A 22,706-nucleotide genomic window follows, 5' to 3' on the forward strand; every position below is an offset into this window, starting at 1 on the left:
GATAAATATAAGCTGACGGCTTAAACTTGTTTGAAATTACAAAGACGGTAAGTGGTGGGGTCGGCATTCCGACCCATAGTCTTTCCAGGCTCGGTATAACTGGGCAACTATTTCCTTGACCTGCCCGATCCTATTCCCCAACCTTCACACGTCCAAATCCTTCTTTTGCTCCAGATCCCCTAAATGCTGTCTCATTAATGAAGGCTTGTTCAGGTCTCAGGTCTCACCCACAGCCCCCAAGGAAGCCAATGACTTCCTCCGAATGTTCAAGGAGTACATTCCATGAATAGAATAAGACGATGGCTAGTTCGTTTACTCACATAATTTTAGGCTTCCCTGATAGCAGGCTGGTATCAGGATGAGGAAGACACAGTCCCCACCCTCCAGCTGCTCAAGAGCCTAGTGGCTAAGACTTGGCGGGAGAAGTGAACCTATGCTCTTGAGGGAATATATATTTATCTCGGTATCTGCCACTGTGCCTGTAGAGTGAATGAATGAATGACGCAGGATGTGAGCTGGATCTTAAAGTGAGAGAGCAACATTTGGGCAGAGCGGAGGCAAGGGCAGGCTCTTCTAGGCAGTGGGGACTTGTCTGAGTAAAGAACTGAGGTCAGAAGTGAGCGTGGTCTATCTGGAGGTCAGGGGAGAAGGGGTGAGAGAACAGAGGAGAGACATAGTCTGTCCCGGGACCTGAATGCCGGGGCCCCATCACACAGCCCGTTCACAACAACCACAGCACATCATCTCTCCAACTCGGTTTGCAACTTACCGTCTTACCGGCAGGCGTCAAGTAGCAGCTTCCATCGACATTCTTCCCCGACCGTAATTCAGCACTCGCATCAGCTGAGCGTGTGCATGTCAATTTGAACCCTGGACTTGGCAGTCGGTAGCAAAAGTAAGACGGGATGTTTAAATGGCACGCTGGTGGCTTTTAACCAAAATACTCAAGAGCACAACCTGTGACTTGAAAGTCTACTTTTCAAAGTTGTGTTGCTTGGCAGTTACAATGGGGTTGGTGATCTGAGGATGAGCAAATTGCGGCTCCTTTTGGAAAGACCTAGCATAATGCACTCAGACCGTGCTCCACCTAACCCTCTCGTGAGGAAAACACGTCAGTTTTAGGATGAGGCAGGTAGCTGCTTTTGATATTAGATCAGAATCCTGGAACGCGGAAGAGAAAAATCGCGTCACCCAGGAAATTTTCATAACGTTGTCTTTTAAAAAACCAAACAAACAAGCCGTCACACGGCTTTGAAGCCCACCATGAGGAGGGAGTCAGCGGCCGCACCGACCCTCCTCCGCCAGTTTGGAATCCTCGACACCAAAAGCACACACAGCAAATCTGCTTCCGCAGGGACCAGTCTGTGAATGGTAACAACCGCACAGAAAATGGAAGTGTTTTCTTTTACAAAAGATGTAAGAGGCTCCCTCGGGAGTGTGAGTTTTTTTACCCTCTGCCCTAAGGAGCACAGGCTTGGGAGGGAAGTCCTCAGTCCACGGTCGCTCTCGGAAATTCTCAGATTTCCTCAGAGGCTAAAAGTGCTCGCTCCAGCTTTGTTTGCATTTGTAACTTCCAGGCTGGCTTCCTGTGGTGGTTTTTGCTTAGAATCATTCGGTAGCGCTCATGTGGTGGTACTTCGGATCTACCTTGTAGCCCATTCTTCATGACAGCACCAGAAAGGGGTACCTGCTACTCATTCAGCGTTAATGTGAATGCTGGCACGGAGGGGCACTGCCGAAATGTGTGAGTTTAGGGCTCAATGGGTTCACTACATCAGTGCCAGGAGGCCCAGATTCTAGTTTTATTGCTATAGGTTCATGGGTCAACCACGTTTGGAAAGTCATTTATTTCCTCTGTACCTTAGAAGTGAGAATTGCTGGAAATGTCAGTGTTTTAGGAGGGGAAGGGCAGGCGGGTTGCAATGTGGAAGCATTTCTATATGAACATCTCTCTCTAATGAGATCTCAGAAGGAAGGAATCCAATCTCTCAAGTTCCAGTAATTTGTTGCCATTTTGTTTTCCATTTTAAGTATTTACATTTTTTCTTTTTCTTTTTCTAATGTTTTTATTTATTTTTGAGACACAGAGAGAGAGACAGAGCATGAGCAGGGGAGGGGCAGAGAGAGAGGGAGACACAAAATCCGAAGCAGGCTCCAGGCTCCGAGCTGTCAGCACAGAGCCCGACGCGGGGCTCGAACTCACGGACCGCGAGATCATGACCTGAGCCAAAGTCGGACGCCCAACTGACTGAGCCACCCAGGAGCCCCAAGTATTTACATTTTTTCTAATTTTGTATTTGTAGTTCTGTATTCTTTTTCTTGAAAAGGGTTCCCAAATTATATAAGCTCTCTGTTCCTAATGTGAGCATGTACGATAGCCAAGGTGGTCTGTCCTTGGCCAATAAAGCTACTGTGCCTTTTCTAAGACTGTCCCCTCCACATGAGGGGGTAGATGAGAACGGTGGTAGAAGGAAGAGGAGCAGCGGGTCAGAAAAGAACTTGTTCATGTAACAAGACAGGCCAGACAGCGACCGTCTGCGAGAGGAGGGGAGAGTGGTGTCAGAGGAGGCAGCGGGGAGGCAGGGGGCAGGAAGACCACGGAAAAGAGCCTGAATTTTATTTTAGCCACTGAGGGCAGGGAGGAATTAAGATACAGCTGAAATGTAAAAAGGCCACTCTGGCTACTGTGGGGAATGAAGAGAGGCAGGACAAGAGTGAAGTTAGGGAGAAAAACTGAACTAGTGCAGTGTCGGCCAAGAGAAGGTGGTGCCCTGGACTGGGGTGGTCGTAGTAGACACGGGGGGCAGTGGTCGGATTCGACATACACTTTGCAGGGAGAGATGACAGGGTCTGCTGATGAATCAGACTAGATCTGGTGCGAGGGGAATCAAGGATCATGCCCTGATGTGAGCGTTTGCTGACAGGAAGAGAGACGAAGGGCACTTACAGGTATGTCCAGGCTGAGGCGCCTGTGATGCTCTACAGGGGGGTGCGGGGCGGGGGGGGGGGGGTGTTAAGTCGATCTCTGGCTACACACAGTTGTCAGGAGAGAGTCTGGATGAAAATGTAACTCTGGGGGTCATATGTGCATAGACGATTTTCAAAGCCGAGGGAATGGATGAGATCACATGAGAAGAGAGTAGAGAGAAAAAAAGAGAGGAAGACCTAAGATGGGGCCACGGAGAGCTCCATTTTTAACGATCAAGTAGAGGAGGAGGAACATGACAAGCAGAGACAGAGCAGCTGAAGGGAGGAAAACCAGGGGAGGGTAGTTAGCGTCAAGGAAGCCAAGAGAAGAGAAAGCTTCAAGCAAGGCTAAATGCCAGTCGCGGAACAGCATAAGGACAGAAAAGTGCCCTTTCTGTAACACAGAGTTCGGCAGATATCTACCTAGATAAAAGGAGTTTCCGTCTACCGACTGCACTGGGGATCAGACTAGAGTGAGTTCATGGGAAACTGGAAACATAGAACATATATGGAACTATAATCACTAAATCAGTAGTTAAAAATCTGCACCCTCCTCTCTCAACGAACAAAAACCACTAGGTTTTTGCTAAGTTCTATCAGACCTTCGCTGTATAGATGATTTTTTTACCTTATATAAACTGTTCCAGAGAATACAAAAGAAGGGAAAGATCCTTACTTTATTTTATAAGGCTATTAAAACCTTGTTACCCAATCAGACAAGGATTATTATGTGAGAAAGAAAAATTCTAGGCTAGTCTCACCTCAGTTCACAGAGGTAGACATTCTAAAAATTAGCAAAATGAGTGTAACAATATAGGAAAAAATAATACATGACGACCAGATAGAGCACGTCCCAGCAGGCAAAGATGGCTTAACATTAGAAAACGCATTAACACTAATTAACACAAGGAGAACAAATATAGTGTTATCGCAATAGATTCAGAATAAGCATTTGATAAAATTAAAAACACACACTCAGTACACACACACAAACACACAATAGAATACTATTTGGCCATAAAAAAGAACGAGATCTTGCCATTTGCAATGAGGTAGACGCAGCTAGAATATATTACACTAAGCGAAATAAGTCAGAGGAAAACAAATACCATATGATTTCACTCACATGTGGAATTTAAGAAACAAAACAAATGCATGAAGGAAAAATAAGAGAGACAAACCAAGAAACACTTTTTTTTTTTAAAGTTTATTTATTTTGAGAGAGAGAGAGAGCGAGCGAGAGTGAGCATGTGAGCAAGGGAGGGGCAGAGACAGAGGGAGAGACAGAATCCCAAGCAGGCTCTGAGCTGTCAGCACAGAGCCTGAAGCGGAGTTCAATCGAGCTCAGTCTCGTGAACTGCAAGATCATGACCTGAGCTGAAATCAAAAGACAGACACTTAACTGACTAAGCCACCCAGGCGCCCTTGAAACACCCTCAACCATAAGAGAACAAACTGATGGTCACCAGAGGGGAGGTGAGAGGAGGATGGGTGAAACAGGTGATGGGGATTGTCAGACAATAAAAAAATGAGAACAAAACCCCCAAACCACATACCTTCGTGATTAAAAAAACAACTCTTAGTTGCGCTAGGAATAGAGAGAAACTTCCTTTCGCGAATAAAGGCTATCTATCCAAACGTGCAATAAATACAGTACTTAATGGTGAAAAGTTAGAAGCATTCTCTGTAAAGTCAGGAATAAGACAAGGGTATTCACTGTCAGTGTTCCTCTTCCATAATAAAATGGAAGCCAAGAAAAAGCAACATAAGTAAAAACTGGAAGGAAGAAACAATGCCGTCATTCACTAAAACACTGATTGTATACATAGAAAATCTAAGAGAATCTAAGACAAACTACTAGAATTAATGTTACCAAGGTTGCTGTACACACTCTCAAAATATAAAAATCGGTGGTATTCCTGTGTATTAGCCACAAAGAAGTTAGATGCTCTAATGAAAAATTTATAATTGCAACCAAAATGGTAAGCTACCTAATAAAAGATGTATAAGATCTTACGAAGAAAATTTTAAACCTTCATTGAGGTATTTTTAAAAAACAGAAAGGGTGGCGGGGGGCTCCTGGGTGGCTCAGTCAGTTAACTGTCTGACTTCGGCTCAGGTCATGATCTCGTGGGTTCATGAGTTTGAGCCCCACATCGGGTTCTGTGCCGACAGCTTAGAGCCTGGAGTCTGCTTTGGATTCTGTGTCTCCCTCTCTTTCTGTTCCTCCCCTGCTCACACACTCTCTCTCTCTCAAAAATAAAGATAAAAAAAAAAAAAAAAAACAGGAAGGGGGCGCCTGGGTGGCTCAGTCAGCTGGGCACCCAACTTTGGCTTGGGTCATGGTCTCGACGTTTGTGGGTTCGAGCCCCGCACTGGGCTCTCTGCTGTCAGCGTGGAGCTGACTTCAGAGGATCTGCCCTTCCCCTGCTCATGCACGTGCTCTCTCTCTCAAAAATAATAAATATTTTAAAAAAAAAAGGAAAGAAAACATATAAAGAGATACCAAGTTCACAGTAAGGAAGATTTGGTATCATAGTATCAAATCATGCAAATACAATTCTTAAGAAAAACCAAAAGTTTTGAAGAACTGTAAGTAGGAGCCTCACCCTATCAGATATCAAGAAAGTTGGGGGTATCTTCCTTTTCCCTTGCTATGAAGGAACATGATTTAGGTGTAGCACTTCTGGCCTCTCTCCATTCTCTCTCTCTTCGAGAAGAAGGGTCTTTTCTGATGGGTGAATTTAGAGGGAAAAGTAAAACTTGGGTACTCTTGGCTTAGCCCCATCTGGTTTCCTATAGGAGTCTGTGACTGCTCTCTGCAGAGTGGTCAAGGGCCTGCCTCTGTGAGGAAAGCCTGCGGTTCTCCAGTTCACGATGCGACTGTGAGGGGAAGTTTTATTTTGAGTGATGAGAGAGGGGCGCCTGGGTGGCTCAGTCGGTTAAGCGTCCGACTTTGGCTCAGGTCATGATCTCGCGGTCCGTGAGTTCAAGCCCTGAGTTGGGCTCTGTGCTGACAGCTCAGAGCCTGGAGCCTGCTTCGGATTCTGTGTCTCCCTCTCTCTCTGACCCCCATTCATGCTCTGTCTCTCTCTGTCTCAAAAATAAATAAACGTTAAAAAAAATTAAAAAAAAAATTGAGTGATGAGGGGCGCCTGGGTGGCTCAGTGGGTTAAGCTTCCAACTTCAGCTCAGGTCATGATCTCGCAGTTTGTGGGTTCAAGCCCCGCATCAGGCTCAGTGCTGACAGCTTGGAGCCTGGAGCCTGCTTCTGATTCTGTGTTTCCCTCTCTCTGCCCCTCCCCCACTTGTGCTCTCTGTCTGTCTCTCTCTCTCAAAAATAAACATTGAGTGATGTTTTTGCAAACCCTTTTTATTTTAGATCTGAATCCACATTTTCCAAAAGGCTTTTTCAGTAATGAAACTGACATTTTGACTTCTATGACTCTGTCTTTTGTATATCCCCTCTAAAGTGGCTCCACATATCAGGGGGAGGAAGGATGCTTTTTATTGGGTATCCTCAAACCTCAACATGACTTAAAGACATTACATCTTGTCATAGTTAAAAATGTGGTATTAGCCCACAGATAGACAAATAAAACAAAGGAGCAGAATTGGGAGCCTGGAAACAGATTCATGTATATAAATAAACCTGGCACGTGAAAGAAATGGCATTAACAAACAGTGGACAAAAGACAGACTCTTCAATAAATAATACTGGGACAATTTGCTGTCTGGACTGAGCAAGATTCATTTAGTGATTAGTCAGGTAGTATTGTGGGTTGCTTCTTTTAAAAAAACTTATTTTAGGGGGGCACCTGGGGGGCTCAGTTGGTTAAGCATCCAGCTCTTGGTTTCAGTTCAGGTCATGATCTCACACTTTTGTGAGTTCGAGCCCTGGATTGGGCTCTGTGCTGACAGTGCAGAGCCTGCTTGAGATTTTCTGTAACCCCCTCTCTCTGCCCCTCCCCCCTTTCTCAAAATAAATATATAAACTTAAAAAATAAAAAAAATTAAAAAATTATCTTAGGTTATTTATCATTTGCATTATGAAACCTTTCATGAATTACGTATCTGGTTTCCAACGAGATCACAGATTCTTTGAGGGCTTAACTCTCCAGAGCGCCTATCACAGAACTTTACACAGAGACAACACTAAGTAAATGTCTGCTGGCTCTCGTTATTTACATTAAGACTCAATTCCTATTCCTGATGCCTCAGGGCACACGGGTCCATATCAGTACCAAGCTTTTATAAAATATTTTGATATTCTAAGTAGAATTCTTTAAACAATTGTTCATTTGCTTAATAGGGGTCCTATCTAAGATCAGACATCCAGAACTTGCACTTTGAGGATCACATAGGACAAAAATAAAAGATGTCAGAGTAGAGGTCAGTTAAAGACGTCGCTTTCTCATTACTCTCAAGGCCTATCCTTGTGGCACAGAAGAAAATGAAACCAATCTTACACCTTCCTCCCTACAGATAGTTTTTCTGTCTCACCACACACTGGTGAGATGAGCAGGGCAGGGATTACAGATGAGGAAATTAAGTTTCAGAGAGGTTAAACTTCAAGTTCACCCAGCAGGCTGGAGAAAGAAGTGGGAAGAGAAGCCAGTGCTCTTTAGAAGAAACTATACTGCTCCCAGCTCTGTAGCTCTTAAGGCTTGATTTCCATTTACGTGATTTTGTAAGTTCCTGCCCATCATCCGAGAATTCAGACTTCAAGAATGACTAGATGGCTGGAGCCAACAGCTCTCCATGTAAGTCGGTGAATCAAGCTAATGTCTTCTTTGCAACAGAATTTCCCTCTCCCCTTCTCTTTGTAAAGGAGTTCTGTCTGTCCCGACAAAACATTTTTAAACAGCAACTTGCCCTTATGGTCCGACAGGCACTGACATCAAATATAAGAAACATTTTGGCATGGGCCTCCTGGTCTCAGACTGGGTCTGTCAAGCTGACCTATTTGTTGTCTGCTTTCTTCCCTTAACTCTCATAGCCACTGATCCTGAAGCTCATGCTGTAGTTATGTCCTTCGCTGGCTCTTCGAAGAAGCCCCAGGGGCTCCTTGTCTCCCTTCTGTGGATCACATTGGCTGTCCCCCAGTCTCTGCCTCAGCAATACGCTCAAGGATTCCTCGCCCAGCCAACCTCCCAGTGTTCAAACAGTACCCCCTCGAACCTGCGCCCCTCCAGAGGGTGCCTCACTCCACTAAACCAGACTGGGGTGTAGACACACACACGTACAATGGCTGCCTTTCCTTTCCTTCAGGTATCTTAGCAAAGAAAGCACGTGTGGAGTGATGAGGAAGCCAGGAAAGTTTCTACGATTATTATCCACGTCCCAGGTTCTGGGTGTCAGAGATAAAGGTACTCACCACCTGACCATTAGTCCATGCTCCATGAAGTTTTTCAGGTTAGGGAGGGTTTGCCTCAAGTCTGGAGTCCCTAGTCCATGTTGATATCTTAGCTGCAAAGGTGGAAAAACAGAATTAAAAGAAATTCTGGCAGATACTAGGCAATGCTTCCCAAACACGATCCATTCACTAAGTTTTTTCTTCTTTTGAACTCTCAGAGAGGAAATGTAAATGTACGATTCCAATATTGTTGACCATACTTTCAAGATGGTATTTATTTATTTATTTAAAAAAAATTTTTTAACGTTTTATTTATTTTTGAGAAAGAGAGACAGAGCATGAACGGGGAAGGGGCAGAGAGAGAGGAAGTCACAGCATCCGAAGCAGACTCTAGGCTCCGAGCCATCAGCCCAGAGACAACGCGGGGCTCGAACTCACGAACCGCGAGATCGTGACCTGAGCTGAAGTCAGACGCCCAACCGACTGAGCCACCCAGGTGCCCCCAGGATGGTATTTAAAAAGTAGCCTCTTCCTCTCCTGCTTCCTTGCCTCCTAAAGTTAGAGAAGACAAGGAATGGCCACGTATGGAATTAGCACATTTCAAGGAGCCCTGCAGGGTTTGCTGACATTAACTCCAGGGACACATACTGCAAAACCAGTATTTGGTTTTCGATACTGAAGGCTGGCAGAAGATACTCTGGGCACATTCAGCCCTTCTTTCCCTGACCTTCCCCTTTGTAGAACCAAGGGCAATGTCGTGCTCATCTCTAATTTCCAACAGTGTCTGACAGTGCTAGGGCTCGGTTAACGCTTATTAAACAAATAAATAGCAAGCCACTTTTGATAGAAGCTGTGCTCTGTTTTTCTCTCATTCCTAACTTTCCTCTTGTCCAGAACCAGGACTTACAGCTGTAGAGCTGGTATGAGGAAACTATGGCCTGTGGATGGATCTGGTCTTAGTTTTACTTATTTCTGCTAGAGTTGATTTTCTAAAATTAGGTCCTTCTATGTACCTTGGGCAACTTGCTAATGGTTTTCATCTGTCTATTCCTTGCCTTCTCTAACTCTGTCTCTGACTACCTCTTGCTTTTAACTGGTCACAACAGCGATCTAAATATATGTGCATATTCATACACGTGCTCTCTCTCTCTCTCTCTCTCTCACACACACACACACACACACACACACACACACACACACACAACATTAAATGCACAATAAATGGAGGCGCCTGGGTGGCTGAGTCGGTTAAGCGTCCGACTTTGGCTCAGGTCATGATCTCGAGGTCCATGAGTTCGAGCCCCATGTCAGCTGCTGACAGCTCAGAGCCTGAAGCCTGTTTCAGATTCTGTGTCTCCCTCTTTCTCTCTCCTCCCCTGCTCATGCTCTGTCTCTCTCTTCTCAAAAATAAAAAAACGTTAAAAAAAATACACAATAGGGGCGCCTGGGTGGCTCAGTTGGTTGGGTGTCTGACTTCGGCTCAGGTCATGATCTCGCGGTCCGTGAGTTCGAGACCTGCGTCAGGCTCTGTGCTGACAGCTCAGAGCCTGGAGCCTGTTTCAGATTCTGTGTCTCCCTCTCTCTGACCTTCCCCCATTCATGTTCTGTCTCTCTCTGTCTCAAAAATGAATAAACGTTAAAAAAAATACACAACAAATGTACAAGGCCCTGTGGAAATGTATTTTTCAAATGATGTGATATATATGAAGAAAGTACTTTGTAAGCTGTACACTGGTGTACTCACATGAAAGATAATCAGTCTTGAAGTTTTACTTTTCCAGCACCTAAATTTAAAAGTGGCTAAGCCAAACTTCTAAATATTTTCCTCTCTTAAAAAATAAAACCACTACTAGGGCTACTGGCTGGCTCAGTCAGTAGAGCATGCGACTCTCGATCTCGGGGTTGTGAGTTCGAGCCCCACATTGGATGGAGAGATTACTTAAAGATAAAAAAAAATCTTAAAAAAAGAAACAATAAAACCGCTACCAATAACAACAACAACAAAATCAAACTTTTCTTTTGTTTGTATCTACTACTTAACTGATTTTTTTACTTAAGTGTGAGTGACACTAACAGAGTCTACTCTCACTACCCTGAACCGCTAAAGGAAAACCCCCAAGCCTAACCAGATCTCTCGAATGGTCTGAATATACACAAAAAATAAGGAAGTAGAAACAGAGAATGTTAAAACTCAAAGGTATTTTGAATATTATTTAAGGCAATCCTTTTCTTTTGCAGATGGGGAAACTGAAGCCCAGAAAGGGGAAATAAATTCCCCAGGACCGCATGTTTTCATAGCAGAGATACTATTAGCTAGAGCCTCGTTCTCACAACCATGCTATTCCACTATCTACCCCAAAGTCTGAGAAGAAAATTGGTTGAAATACTTGAGAAGACAAAGGGAAAATATTCTTTTCCTTTTCCAAAGCTAGCTTGGTGACCTAAATCACCTCCTGAGATTTGTTGACCTTGAATTATAAGATCTACTCCATATTAAATGACATCATTTCTTATATTAGTATAAAAGCATTTTTTCCATACATTGATAAAAGTAAAATGGCTGATATCCCAATGTGACATTCCTGAATTCATTGTTTCAATAAAAAAGTGAAATTGTTTACACATGGCATGGAAATTTCACCTGTGATTCATACTGAAAAATATTAAATATCAAACACACACACACACACACACACACACACACACACACACACCCATACTGAAATAACACTAAGCTATGTGTCCCTGAGCCAGTACATAGTCAATTGCCTGCTGCAGGCTCCACAATGGAAGGTGGGTGTTGAATTCTTTTCACAGACCACAACAAAACTTTTTCTTCAAGTCTGATTTCAACCAAAAAAGGAAAATGTGGGAATTCTAAGTCTCTACCCAGGTCTTAACCCTGCATTTGCTGTATAGCATTATCTTTTTTAATCACAGAATCCTAGGACATTATATCTTAAAGAGACCCTGGAGACCATTTTTCCAACCTCCTTCCTTTCATAAATGAAGAAACTAAGGCTCAGTAAGGCAAGTGTCCTGCCCAAGGTCACAGCTGATCAGGGATCAAGCCAAGGCTGGATTTAAAATTTTTTTTTAAATTTTTTAAATCCAAGTATAATTAACATACTTGTTATGTTAACTACATTCAACATTCAACATTTGTGTATTCTACATTCATTTTTCCGATTCAACAATTCTATACATTATTCGGGTGCTCACCACAATAAGTGTACTCTTAATCCCCATCACCTATTTTACTCATCCCCCACCCACCTTCCCTCTGGCAGCCACCAGTTAATGTTCTCTGTTTCTCTGTATTTCAGTCTGTTTTTGTTTGTCTCTTTTTGCTTTGTTCATTTGTTTCTAAAATTCCAAATATGAGTGAAATCATATGGTATTTGTCTTTCTCTGACTGACTTATTTCATTTAGGTGCATCCATGTTGTTGTATATGGCAAGATCTCTCCTTTTTATGGCTGAGTACTATTCCTGTGTGTGTGTGTGTGTGTGTGTGTGTGTCTGTCTGTCTCACATCTTACATTCCATTGTGTGTATGTGTATACTGGTTTCCTATCTTGGCTATTGTAAATAATGCTGCAATAAACATTGGACGCATATATCTTTTTGAATTAGTATTTTTGTTTTCTTTGGGTAATACCCAGTAGTGGAGCTGGATCACATGGTAGTTCTGTTTTTAATTTTTTGAGAAACCTCCATACTGTTTTCCACAGTGGCTGCACCAGTTTGAATTCCCTCCACCAGTGCATGCGGGTTCCTTTTTCTCCACATCCTTGTCAACACTTGCCGTTTCTTGGTTTTTGATTTTATAAGGCTAGAGTTTCTTTTCTTTTTTTGGCTAGAATTTCTTCAAACAAATTTTTTTAAGGTTTATTTATTTTTGAGAGAGAGAGAGCGCGGAAGCAGGGGAGGGGCAGAGAGAGGAGGAGACACAGAATCCAAAGCAGGCTCCAGGCTCTGAGCTGTCAGCACAGAGCTCAACACGGGCCTCAAACCCATGAACCGCGCGTGAGCCAAAGTCAGATGCTTAACTGATTGAGCCACCCAGGTGCCCCTTGGCTATGATTTCTTAATAACAACTCCAAATTCTTTCTACCATGTCACCCTTTTAATTTTCAACATATAAAACCAAAAAAATTCACACATAATACATATATATATTAAAATTTAAAAATAAAGTACATGTACTGTTTAGTAAGTCTAAAGTGCTATAAGGCTTATAATGAAAAAGCAAATTCTTTGCTCTTCAGTAACAACTTCCTCACCTTCATATTTCTAAATAGTACGATTATATTAACTTTCCTATTCTTCCCAGTTTTAAACATCATCTACTGTGTTCCTACTATGAAAAATGAAAATTTAGCTTTTATATTACTCTTCCCTTACACAAACATTTTATTCCCTCATCCATACATCACCTATGACTTTCTCTTAAAGAATGTGAGGATTTAACTCTCTACCCTCCCAAATATACTTCTCTTCACCCTCAAGATATTAAATATCACAATTTTTGTTAGCTCAATATTTAGTGCTTACCTTATTATATATGCAGAAATACTTTTCACTGCTAAGCCATGTAACAACATACTATTCCTTTTTTGTACTTTTTTGGGTTTGCTTTTCCTAAACTGATAATTGTCATTTTTCCTAGTTGTTGGGTACCTACCTTGAAGACAGTGTTAATTGTTGAGTACTTATATACTTATCACTAGATCCCCCCCAAAACTAGAACAAAACCTTAAAATTCTTCTCAGTCTGATTAAATACACCACATAACCTACCAGGTCCATTTCCCCCTTGGAAGCACCCCTCTTCTCTGTTCCATTCTGAACTTGCTGCTCTCGGGGCCTTCTCCACTGCTCCCTTCTCAGAACTTTCCTTCCCCATCATCTCTTCTGTGTCAAAGCTGTTGTTTTAGATCTCATGCCTTCTCTCTTGATTTACTGCCTCATCATGGTAGTGCATATCCTATAACAGTTTTCTGGGAAAGGGGAGCATGGGAGGCATCTTTTTTGACACCTTGAATATTTAAAAATACCTTTATTCTATTCTCACACTTGAATGATAGTTTGTCTGGGTATAGAATTCAAGGCTGAAATAATTTCCCTTCAAAATTTCTAAAATAATGTTTCACTGCCATCTTTTTTTATTTGAAAGTTTTTTTTTAATTATTACGTTTATTTATTTTGAGAGAGAGACAGACAGAGTGCAAGTGGGGGAGGGGCAGAGAGAGAGGGAGACACAGAATCCAAAGCAGGCTCCAGGCTTTGAGCCATCAGCACAGGGCCCGATGTGGGGCTCGAACTCACAAACCACGAGATCATGACCTGAGTCGAAGTTGGGCACTCAACCGACTGAGCCACCTAGGCGTGCCCTGTTTCACTGCCATTTAACTGTGCATATGGGAACTGAGAAACCTGGTAACATTCTGATTCTTGATCCTTTGTATGTGAGTTGATTCTTCTTTCTGGATATTTTTGGGATTTTATTCTTTAACCCCAGTATTTTAAAAGTTCACAGTGCTAAGCCTCTGTTTTGGTGTTTTTCATTCATTGTGCTGGGCACATTGTGAGGCCTTTCAATATGAAAACTGTTATCCCCTAATTCTTTTCTTCTTCTCCTTCTCCTCCTTCTCCTCCTCCTCCTCCTCCTTCTTCTTTTCTTCTTATTGTTATTAGCAGCAGTAGTATTTTGTCATCTGCTCTTTCCCTACTTTCTGTTACTTCTGGGTTTCTTTCTTCTTCCTCCTTTTTCTTTTAGGTTTGAAAAAACATTCACGGCATTATGAATGAGACTGTAAAGGCTCATCAGATAGTCTATGCAGTGCTTGCTGACTGGGGGGGGGGGTTCACTGTAGAGCGAGTGAGGATTGAAGCCTAGCCCTTTCTGTGGGGCACACGTCAATCCCAGTAGTTCTCATTGCTGGGACTATATTTCTCCAGAGGGAATCCTCCAATCTTCTGCCCAGGAATATAATCTAGATTCCATTCTGAGAGTAGGAAAAAGCGGTTGGGGGAATTCAGTGTTGGTATGTTGGACTTTAACTGAATCCCCTCGTTTTCGGTAAGGCATCTTATTTCTTGACCCTGCGTACCGGGCAGTTCGGAGTTCAGAGCTTCTCTGGTTCAATTTTTTCAGAAGGTAAACCTCCAATCTCCCACTGGGGTGTGTGCAGGGGTAACTGCTTGGCTATGAAGTGTGGATGAAGTGAACTGGCAATCTTATTTCTCTTTCTATAGAATTTCAAGCAATTCTCCTGTTTTTTAGACCTATTCCTTATTCTACACTCTACGAGGTACTTCATACCTCCAAATCCCAAGTCCTTCTGGAGGGCTATGGCTTGAATTACATGGTTACTTGAAGGCTCTAGGCTTCCTTTTTCTCCATTCTGCCAACTCAGTTTATCACTCATTTATTTGTTTGCATTTTTCTAAAATTTTGTTGACTGTCACTCACTCTCGTCTCTTCTGTTCTCTTCAACCCCATGAGTTTGCAAGTTTATATTATTTTATCTAGTGCCACTAATAAACAGCATTTCAATGGGGAGCTGACATAAACGAGTATGACACAAATGAGTAAATTCAATTTGTTTATCATGCAGTCCCCTACATACATAACAGCTTTTTCATACTGGCTAACAACCTTCTGGACAGCCTTTTACAGAGTACTCAATAGAGCTCTATTTCCTGTCTCTAAGTCTCTCTCTAGGCATCCTCCATCTGGCCATATTCTCTTCTTTATCTTTATGTATTTTGCGAGAGAGAGAGAGAGAGAGAGAGAGAGAGAGAGAGAGAGAGAGAGAGAAGGGAAGGGGCAGAGAGAGGGAGAGGGAGAATCCCAAGCAGGCTCTGCACTGTCAGCACAGAGCCCAACACGGGGCTCCATTTCAGGAATGCGGAGATGAAGATCTGAGCTGAATACTTAACTGACTGAGCCATCCAGGTGCCCCCATCTGGCAATATTCCATCTGTTCTCAAGGTGTGGATACAAGTTCCACTTCCTGTAGGTAGCTTTCTCTGACTCCTCCAGGATAAGGGAACATTTTACACCACTCCCCAAATCCCTTCCCGCACCAAGTTTGCATGTGCTGTCTTTGGAAAGCCTTAACTAACTGAGTAGGTACTTGATAAATATTTGTTAATTAGTAAGTGAGATCAATGCTGTGGGGAGGGAATGAGAGGCATCATGACGCACTGCAATGAGCTTCGATGCAAAAGATCTGGATGTGAATAACAGTGCTGTCAGTTACTAGTTGTTTGACTTTGGGTAAGTCATTCACTTCTCTGAGGAGTTTTAGCTTCCTTACTTATAAAATGGGAAATGTTACCTCTCTTGCAGAGCTGTTGTGAAGTTTAAATAAGATAAAGTAGGGGGCGCCTGGGTGGCGCAGTCGGTTAAGCGGCCGACTTCAGCCAGGTCACGATCTCACGGTCCGTGAGTTCGAGCCCCGCGTCAGGCTCTGGGCTGATGGCTCAGAGCCTGGAGCCTGTTTCCGATTCTGTGTCTCCCTCTCTCTCTGCCCCTCCCCCGTTCATGCTCTGTCTCTCTCTGTCCCAAAAATAAAATTAAAAAAAAAAAAAACGTTGGAAAAAAAAATAAATAAGATAAAGTGTATAGAGCACCGCAAACAATATGTGGTACATAGTAAGCGTTCAATAAACTACACTTATTACCATTATAATACATATATACTCCGTATATTATCATCATCAGAGCATCTACTACTAGGCTGGGCATAAAACTGGTGCCCAAAGATGGCTTATCACTTAACTCATTAGAATGAGTGGCAGAAAGGAGGAGGGGGGGAGTTCAACTCAAAGGAAAAAAAATCTTAAGTACATTGTTCACTTTTTTACATGGCAATTTTTACTAATTTACTAAGCTTCTGACTGCAAGCACTCTAAAGAGGCAGTAATGAACATGATACATGTCAATATCTTTAAAATAATTGCACCGTGAAATGGAAAGACATGATGTGGGTGGTCAGAAGATCTGGGTCACTGAGCTCTACTGTATGATCATCAGCAAGTGCCTCCCTGCTCTGGCTAGCCAAATAATTTTCAAACTTTTTTTTTCTTCTGTAGCTCTAGAATCCTTTGTTCAAATGAAATATTATGTAGAAGCCCAAAGCGTAAAGCAAATAAGGAACTCCTCTAAGTAAGGGAAGTGGTGGAATAGAATTAGAGCTCAGACAGGCATTCCCATCTTGCAGGTTAAACAAACGCTCCTGAGCTACATCATCTTGATGAGCCTTTCAAAGTTTTGTGAGTCCACTTTCAATGCTCTAACATTACAGGTTTGCACCATGTATATAAGGATTTTGATATAAAAATATGGTTTGCACAGCACACATTCAGTGTGAGAGAGGAAAGAACATCAGCCCAGTCAGCCCCATTTCTGACTTTGCCCACTTCTGATGGTATCAGAAGTCAAACTTGGCGAAGAGGGTGTCAAACCTTTATGTGTTCACTTGAGGGGTAGGTTTTGATGGAAGAGCCTACAGAAGATACCTTTCTGAACACCTCAGGGGAAGTATATGAAAATAGAAGGGGTAGGATGGGGTTCAGTCTTATACACTATACTATGTCAGGTAGAGCTGACCCACTATTAAAATGTACATACTTTAGGAAAGGAATAAATCTAAATTTTTATTAAGTAATTCTGTAACAAGTTAACTGTGGTGATGTATTAGCAGAAACAGGGAGAAAAAAAAAAAAAAAGGAGTGAGGCCAAGGAGGAAAAGACAAAGGACAGGGAAAGGGGAGAAAGAACTACATTTACTAAGTTCCTACATATTCTATTCTTTCATTCAACAAGTATTTATTTAGTGTCCACCAGGGTAGGCCCTGTAAATCAGCTCTGTCTCTGGAATGACAGGCCTGGACTCACAGTCTGTTCTCACCACATAATATATGAAATCTTGAACGAGTCACATAACCAATCTGTGCCTTGGCTGTAGAACATGAGCAACACTCCAGAGGCGGCTCTGAAGGTTAGGTTCAAAGACTGAAGTTCTCTTTTCTCTAAAAAAAATCTTATTTCACATTCCTCAAAACCTGCCCTCACCAAGTACTATCAATACCACACTTCCCTAAAGAGCTCCTTCTGCTCTCACTTCTGATTGGGGAAGGGGGGGTGCCAAGAAACCCAGGCAAATAAAATATTGCTTTGGGTCTGTCTAACTGCCTCAAATTAGTCTCTGAAATAAACACCTTTTGTAACAACTTCCTACTTAACCACCACCCAAAGAGTCTAAGCAGTTTTTAAGTGGAATTTTGGTTTCAATTAGCTTGAATTTCGGCTTTACTTTGATTGGTTTAGAACTCCACAGGAGCAATTAAACTTTTGTGCAACTCTATCGTAGGCTAGTAGGTGAAAACTACACATAAATGATAAATGAGATGGGAAGTGGGAAGAAGAATGTTCGGTGGTTTCCCTGAAAAAATGAACAAATGCTATTGTCTATTAGCAAAAGAAAATCCCCATACAGACCAGGAAGATCTGGCTTTATAGTTACTGGAACAAGTTAAAGAAAAGAAAACAAGAACACAGAATACATTTAGACCTCAGCAGACAATTATAACCATGTCAATTCCATTAAAGTATCTTTCCTTATCTTCCTCTCCCACACCATCTTCTTGTATAAAAATACAATTTGGTTTCATCCAAATCACTGTGAGTTTCACCAAATTAGATCAACTATGATGTTAGAGCCTTTGTAGTTGAAATTGACTAGTTCCTACAGCTTGATGAATGGTACTACTCCACTGAAGGAGTAAGACCATTTGCAGCTCCGTAGATCATATTTTAAAATAAAGTGTGATTGTACTTCTAAGAAATAAATGCTGAGCTCTTATACTCAGTGAGCATCTGCTTATTGAGCTAAGAGAGCTAATTTAATATCAAAGTACTCGATTTTGTTTTTATTTTTTAAACACACAATTTTTCCAGGCCAAGAAAGACTCCAGGGGTTCAGGAATCATTTTGTCATTTAGGTTTTGGCAGGAGAAATTCAGTTTAGACAACAGACACATGCACATGCATGCGCACGTGCACACACACACACACACACACACACACACAGAGACACACACACACACACACACACACACACTCTTCCAAACTATATTCATCTACACAAGGCCACTTACTGCGTGGCTTATTAGTTCCATATGGGACTTGAGCTAAGCTGCATGATATGTTTGATACAAACCGTCTGTTACCGTGAGGGAATGTGGATTAATACAATGCTTCAATAAAGGTTACTAAAAGATCAACACTTTCGTGATGGGATTACAATGAATTTGACTACAAAGAGAACTGGTCTACAGGAATTGAAAAAATAAGAAATTAAAAACGTACATATGCATCAAAGACTTAACTTTGGAGTTTTGGCTTATGTAGTCAAAAATCTCTATTGGACTAGTTACCAATATTTCAATTCATTTTTAAATGCTAAGGTTTCACTGACATGAAAAGAACTAGATTAAGAGCTTTAAAAAAAAGGGCACCACCATGTCAAAAATAAAATCTGCTTTCTTAGAAGAAACAACTCTTTCAAAGATATGGAAAAGCTACTTAAGGAATATTTAATATGAGCAATAATATTGTTTCTTACAGTGAGTCACTGCAATATATACCTCTAAGGAAAAGTATAAAAACCTGATTATGGGCCTCTAGTTGCAAGAATAGCCTAAGTACTTTTCCATCCCCGTCTACAAACCATGCCAGTTCTTTTCCAAAATAGATATGTTATAATGTAAACACCGGACACAGCTGACCTCAGACCTCAGAAAAGCCCGAAAGTCAGGTCTAAAAGCTTGAAAGTCTAAGAAATGGCAATGTTTCTTCTATTCCTCCTCCCAGTTATACTACCAACTACTCTTAGAGTCATGGGATTCATATTAGAGCTGAATGGCACCTTTGAGAGCATCAGCCCACCTGCCTCACTGACCCTGTGCGGTTAAGTGCAAGGTTACGTGGCCTAAGGTTGAACAGATTGAGTCCAGGGAGAGAAAACGTTTGCTGAGTTCTAACCACAGGCTCTTTTCTTTACATCACTTGTTGTATTTCTGAAGCATAGGTTATATCTGAGCCAAACTTATCATTGTAAAATCTGTCATATCAAAAACACTTCAATTAAGATGGTCCTTTGCTTCAGCATCTTATGTTTGCCAGAAACTAACTAGAAGCCCTGTTAAATTGACGCAACTCTGGGGTCAACCTGATCGGTAAGTGTGGTCTCTGTCGCGGCCAATTCTTAGGAGTTGCTAAAGAGGGTCAATAAAGCACACTGTAAATGGACAAGCAAGGCAGAACTGGAAATCTGTCAAAGGCAGGCAAATCATACCCTTGATAGCAACTGCGATCAGCTGTAATTAATGATCATCAAAGAAAGGTTATGTTCTCAGGAGGCTAAAGGCTATGTGAGTGGACAAACTTGTATAGGATCCACTGAAGCAGATATGCTGTCAGGTCCAGCTCCCTGCCCTCGTGTTTAATAGTCCTGGGCATACTGATTTACCCCAAACTACCTTGTATTCACCTTTGACCCAATCTGGAGTCCTGACTCCCGTAGGGGCTATACGTTGTTCCCGACACGGTTCAAACTCAGAATTTCTGCTTCTCGTTCACTGACTTTGATGTTATCTTGGTGCAAAGAACTCTATCAGACCAAGAAGGTCACAGTCTAATAAGGCAGAAACTGTTTTCTAGGATGACTTATAAATGAAATCACAAAGTATTTAGCCTCTTGTGTCTGTCTTCCTTCATTTATGTTTTTGAGATTCATCTATGTTGTTACATGCATGAGTAGCTCACTCCCTTCCATTGCTGAGTGGTATTCTGTTGTATGAATACACCATAAATTGTCCATCTGTATGCCAGTTGATGAACATATGGGTTGTTTCATGTTTGGGCTATTATGAATGAAGGTCCTATAAACATTTGGGCACAGGTTTTTGTTTGAACTTGTATTTTTATTCCTCTCGGACCAATACTTACCTGTGGAACACCACAGAAATACGTCTAACTGTATTTTAAAAATGCCAAACTGTTATCCTAAGTGGCTATACAATTTCACATTCCCATCAGTCATATATGAATGTTTCAGTTTGCTGTACATCATCATCATCAGGAATGGATACTGTCAGTTCTTAAAAAAATCTTAGCCATTCTAGTAAGTATGCAGTGGTACCTTCTTCTACTTTTAATCTGCATTTCCCGAATCACTAACAACATTGAGCATCTTTTCGTATGCTTTTCTTGCCATCTGTATCTCTTCTTCTGGCCCTCTTGTACTTTCTGTAAGCTACTTCTGATGAATACCTGATACATCTGACTATACCCTCTGATTAATCTTAACACCTTCTAATCGATAATCCTCTCATTAGTACCATTTCTACTTAATCTAGAATAGATTCTCCATATAACACCACCACAATCCTATTTGTACTAAGGAGCCACAGGGAGCTCTTGTGTATATAGAAGTAAAAAAAAAAAAAAAAAAAAAAAAAAAAAGAAAATGCTATTTATGAATGCAGGGATTCCCTCACAGAAATTTAGGTAAATCTAAGTATCAGTTTTATTGGAATAAAAAATGCCCTTCTATCAGTTGTTAGAACTTTGATTACATAGGAATACAGAAGCCCATTCCGGCATCTCCCCAGCCATGTACAGTGACCACAGTACCTGATATAATCACTGGTAGAAATTACTTAGTTCAGTCCAACAAAAAATTATCGAACGGTGTGTGTGTGTGTGTGTGTGTGTGTGTGTGTGTGTGTGTGTGTCTATGGGGAGGGGTGATAAAAATAGAAATGAAGATATGTATATGCTGTTGTTTGTAAATAGGGACAATTTGGAAACTGAATATATGCTAAGCCTTTAGTCAGGTTCCAGGGTGGAATAATGACGGTGTTACTATAATGAAAAAAATGCCATATAGCTGCTAATATGTTTACGGAGTGATTAACTATGTGCTAAGCATTTCACACTGCGTTATTTCATACAGTCCTCACTATGACCCGCTTACAACTGAGGATACTAGGAGTTAATAAGTGGTAGCACTTGAACTGGTACCCCAGGTTTGTCTGACCCTCGCCCTTTGAACTCTTAACCACTTCACAGTGATGATGATAAGGGTAATACCAATAGCATCTACAGTCCTTCTCAACCTGCAATCTGTGCCAGGCATGGAACTTGACTGTTTACTTAAGTCATTTCATTTAACCTTCATAACAACCCCATGAGATAGGTAGGTGGTATAATTTCCACTGCACACATGACAGAGTTTAAAAGGTTAAAGGAGCTGCCTGCAACTTCACAGCTACGCAAGCAGAAGAGCCGGGATTTGAATTCAACTGATACTTTACATCCCAGCACACAGTCTAAATACTGCTTACACGTTGGTGAGAAAAGATTTTCCCATTCGTGATTTGATTCCAATACTTAGAAAGAGACTCTCAGCTCTTCAGAGAAACACATTCCTTCTCTTGATATCAGACATTTGACAACAGCTACATCTCGACTCAGCTGTTGTTCAGCTAAGCTCTACATATTTAGTCTTCTAAAATCTTTGCTTGTAAGTTAATCCCTACAGCCTCTTCATCATTCTTTACGTCTCTGAACTCCCTCCAGTTTCCCTTAAAGAATCTGGTAACGAGGTGCCCTAAATGGAACACAGTTTTCCAGAACGCTCCTTTCTCTCACTAATGATTTTTTTCCCTTAAAATATTAATTTTACTATAACATCCACTTCATGCCCTTCATGTTTTTTTCGTGCAATTCTTCTGACCTCACATGAATAGCACTGGCGTCTAAAGCCCATGTGTCCACTGTTTAGTCTCTCCGGTCGATCATAAATAAATGTAGTTTCAAAAAAGGAAAAACAAAACCAAAATGGCAATGAACTGTCAAGTCACGCTGCTCCTCGAACCGGGCAGATCCTCTTACAATTTGGTCTGGAATAAATTTATTCACCTTTGATCTCACCAAGTCATTGAATGAAAAACAATTCATCCGCCATATATGTACTGAATGTCCACTGCAGGCAAGGCGTGCAAAGTATGACGGGGTGTCACGAAATGCCTCAGCCATGGATGCTCCCTTTAAGGAGGTTACCTTTTTACATGCACATAGAAGGAAAGGACAACCTTCGATGAGAGTTTGAAGAGTTGGGTAGTAGTCACAATTTTAAGATGGTCACCAAGACCTTCGTTCCCTGGTGTTATTACTCCCCTGATTATTTTATGTCTATGGCAAAGGGAGATCATCTGGATAGGCCTAATCTAATCTAATATAATCAAACTTTAAAAGGCGAAAGTTTTCTCTGGCTGGCAACAGAAGAGAACGTTCTGAAAGAT

General features: G+C 41.7%; 1 protein-coding gene across 8 annotated transcripts in view; it reads right to left on the reverse strand.

The window, feature by feature from the left end:
* Positions 1–22,706, reverse strand: part of UVRAG (UV radiation resistance associated) — a 300,321-nt gene that overhangs the window by 24,834 nt on the left and 252,781 nt on the right. For 7 of the 8 annotated variants that reach the window (XM_045038710.1, XM_045038712.1, XM_045038709.1 and 4 more), the window contains exon 14: positions 8,345–8,436. In XM_045038710.1, coding sequence (XP_044894645.1) covers positions 8,345–8,436 — 92 coding nt within the window. Of the gene's footprint in view, positions 1–2,325; positions 3,457–8,344; positions 8,437–22,706 lie in introns of those variants that run through there. The other variant, XM_045038711.1, reaches the window with a different exon arrangement.

This window comes from Felis catus, chromosome D1 (assembly GCF_018350175.1).
Source record: "Felis catus isolate Fca126 chromosome D1, F.catus_Fca126_mat1.0, whole genome shotgun sequence".
Taxonomy (NCBI): domain Eukaryota; kingdom Metazoa; phylum Chordata; class Mammalia; order Carnivora; family Felidae; genus Felis; species Felis catus.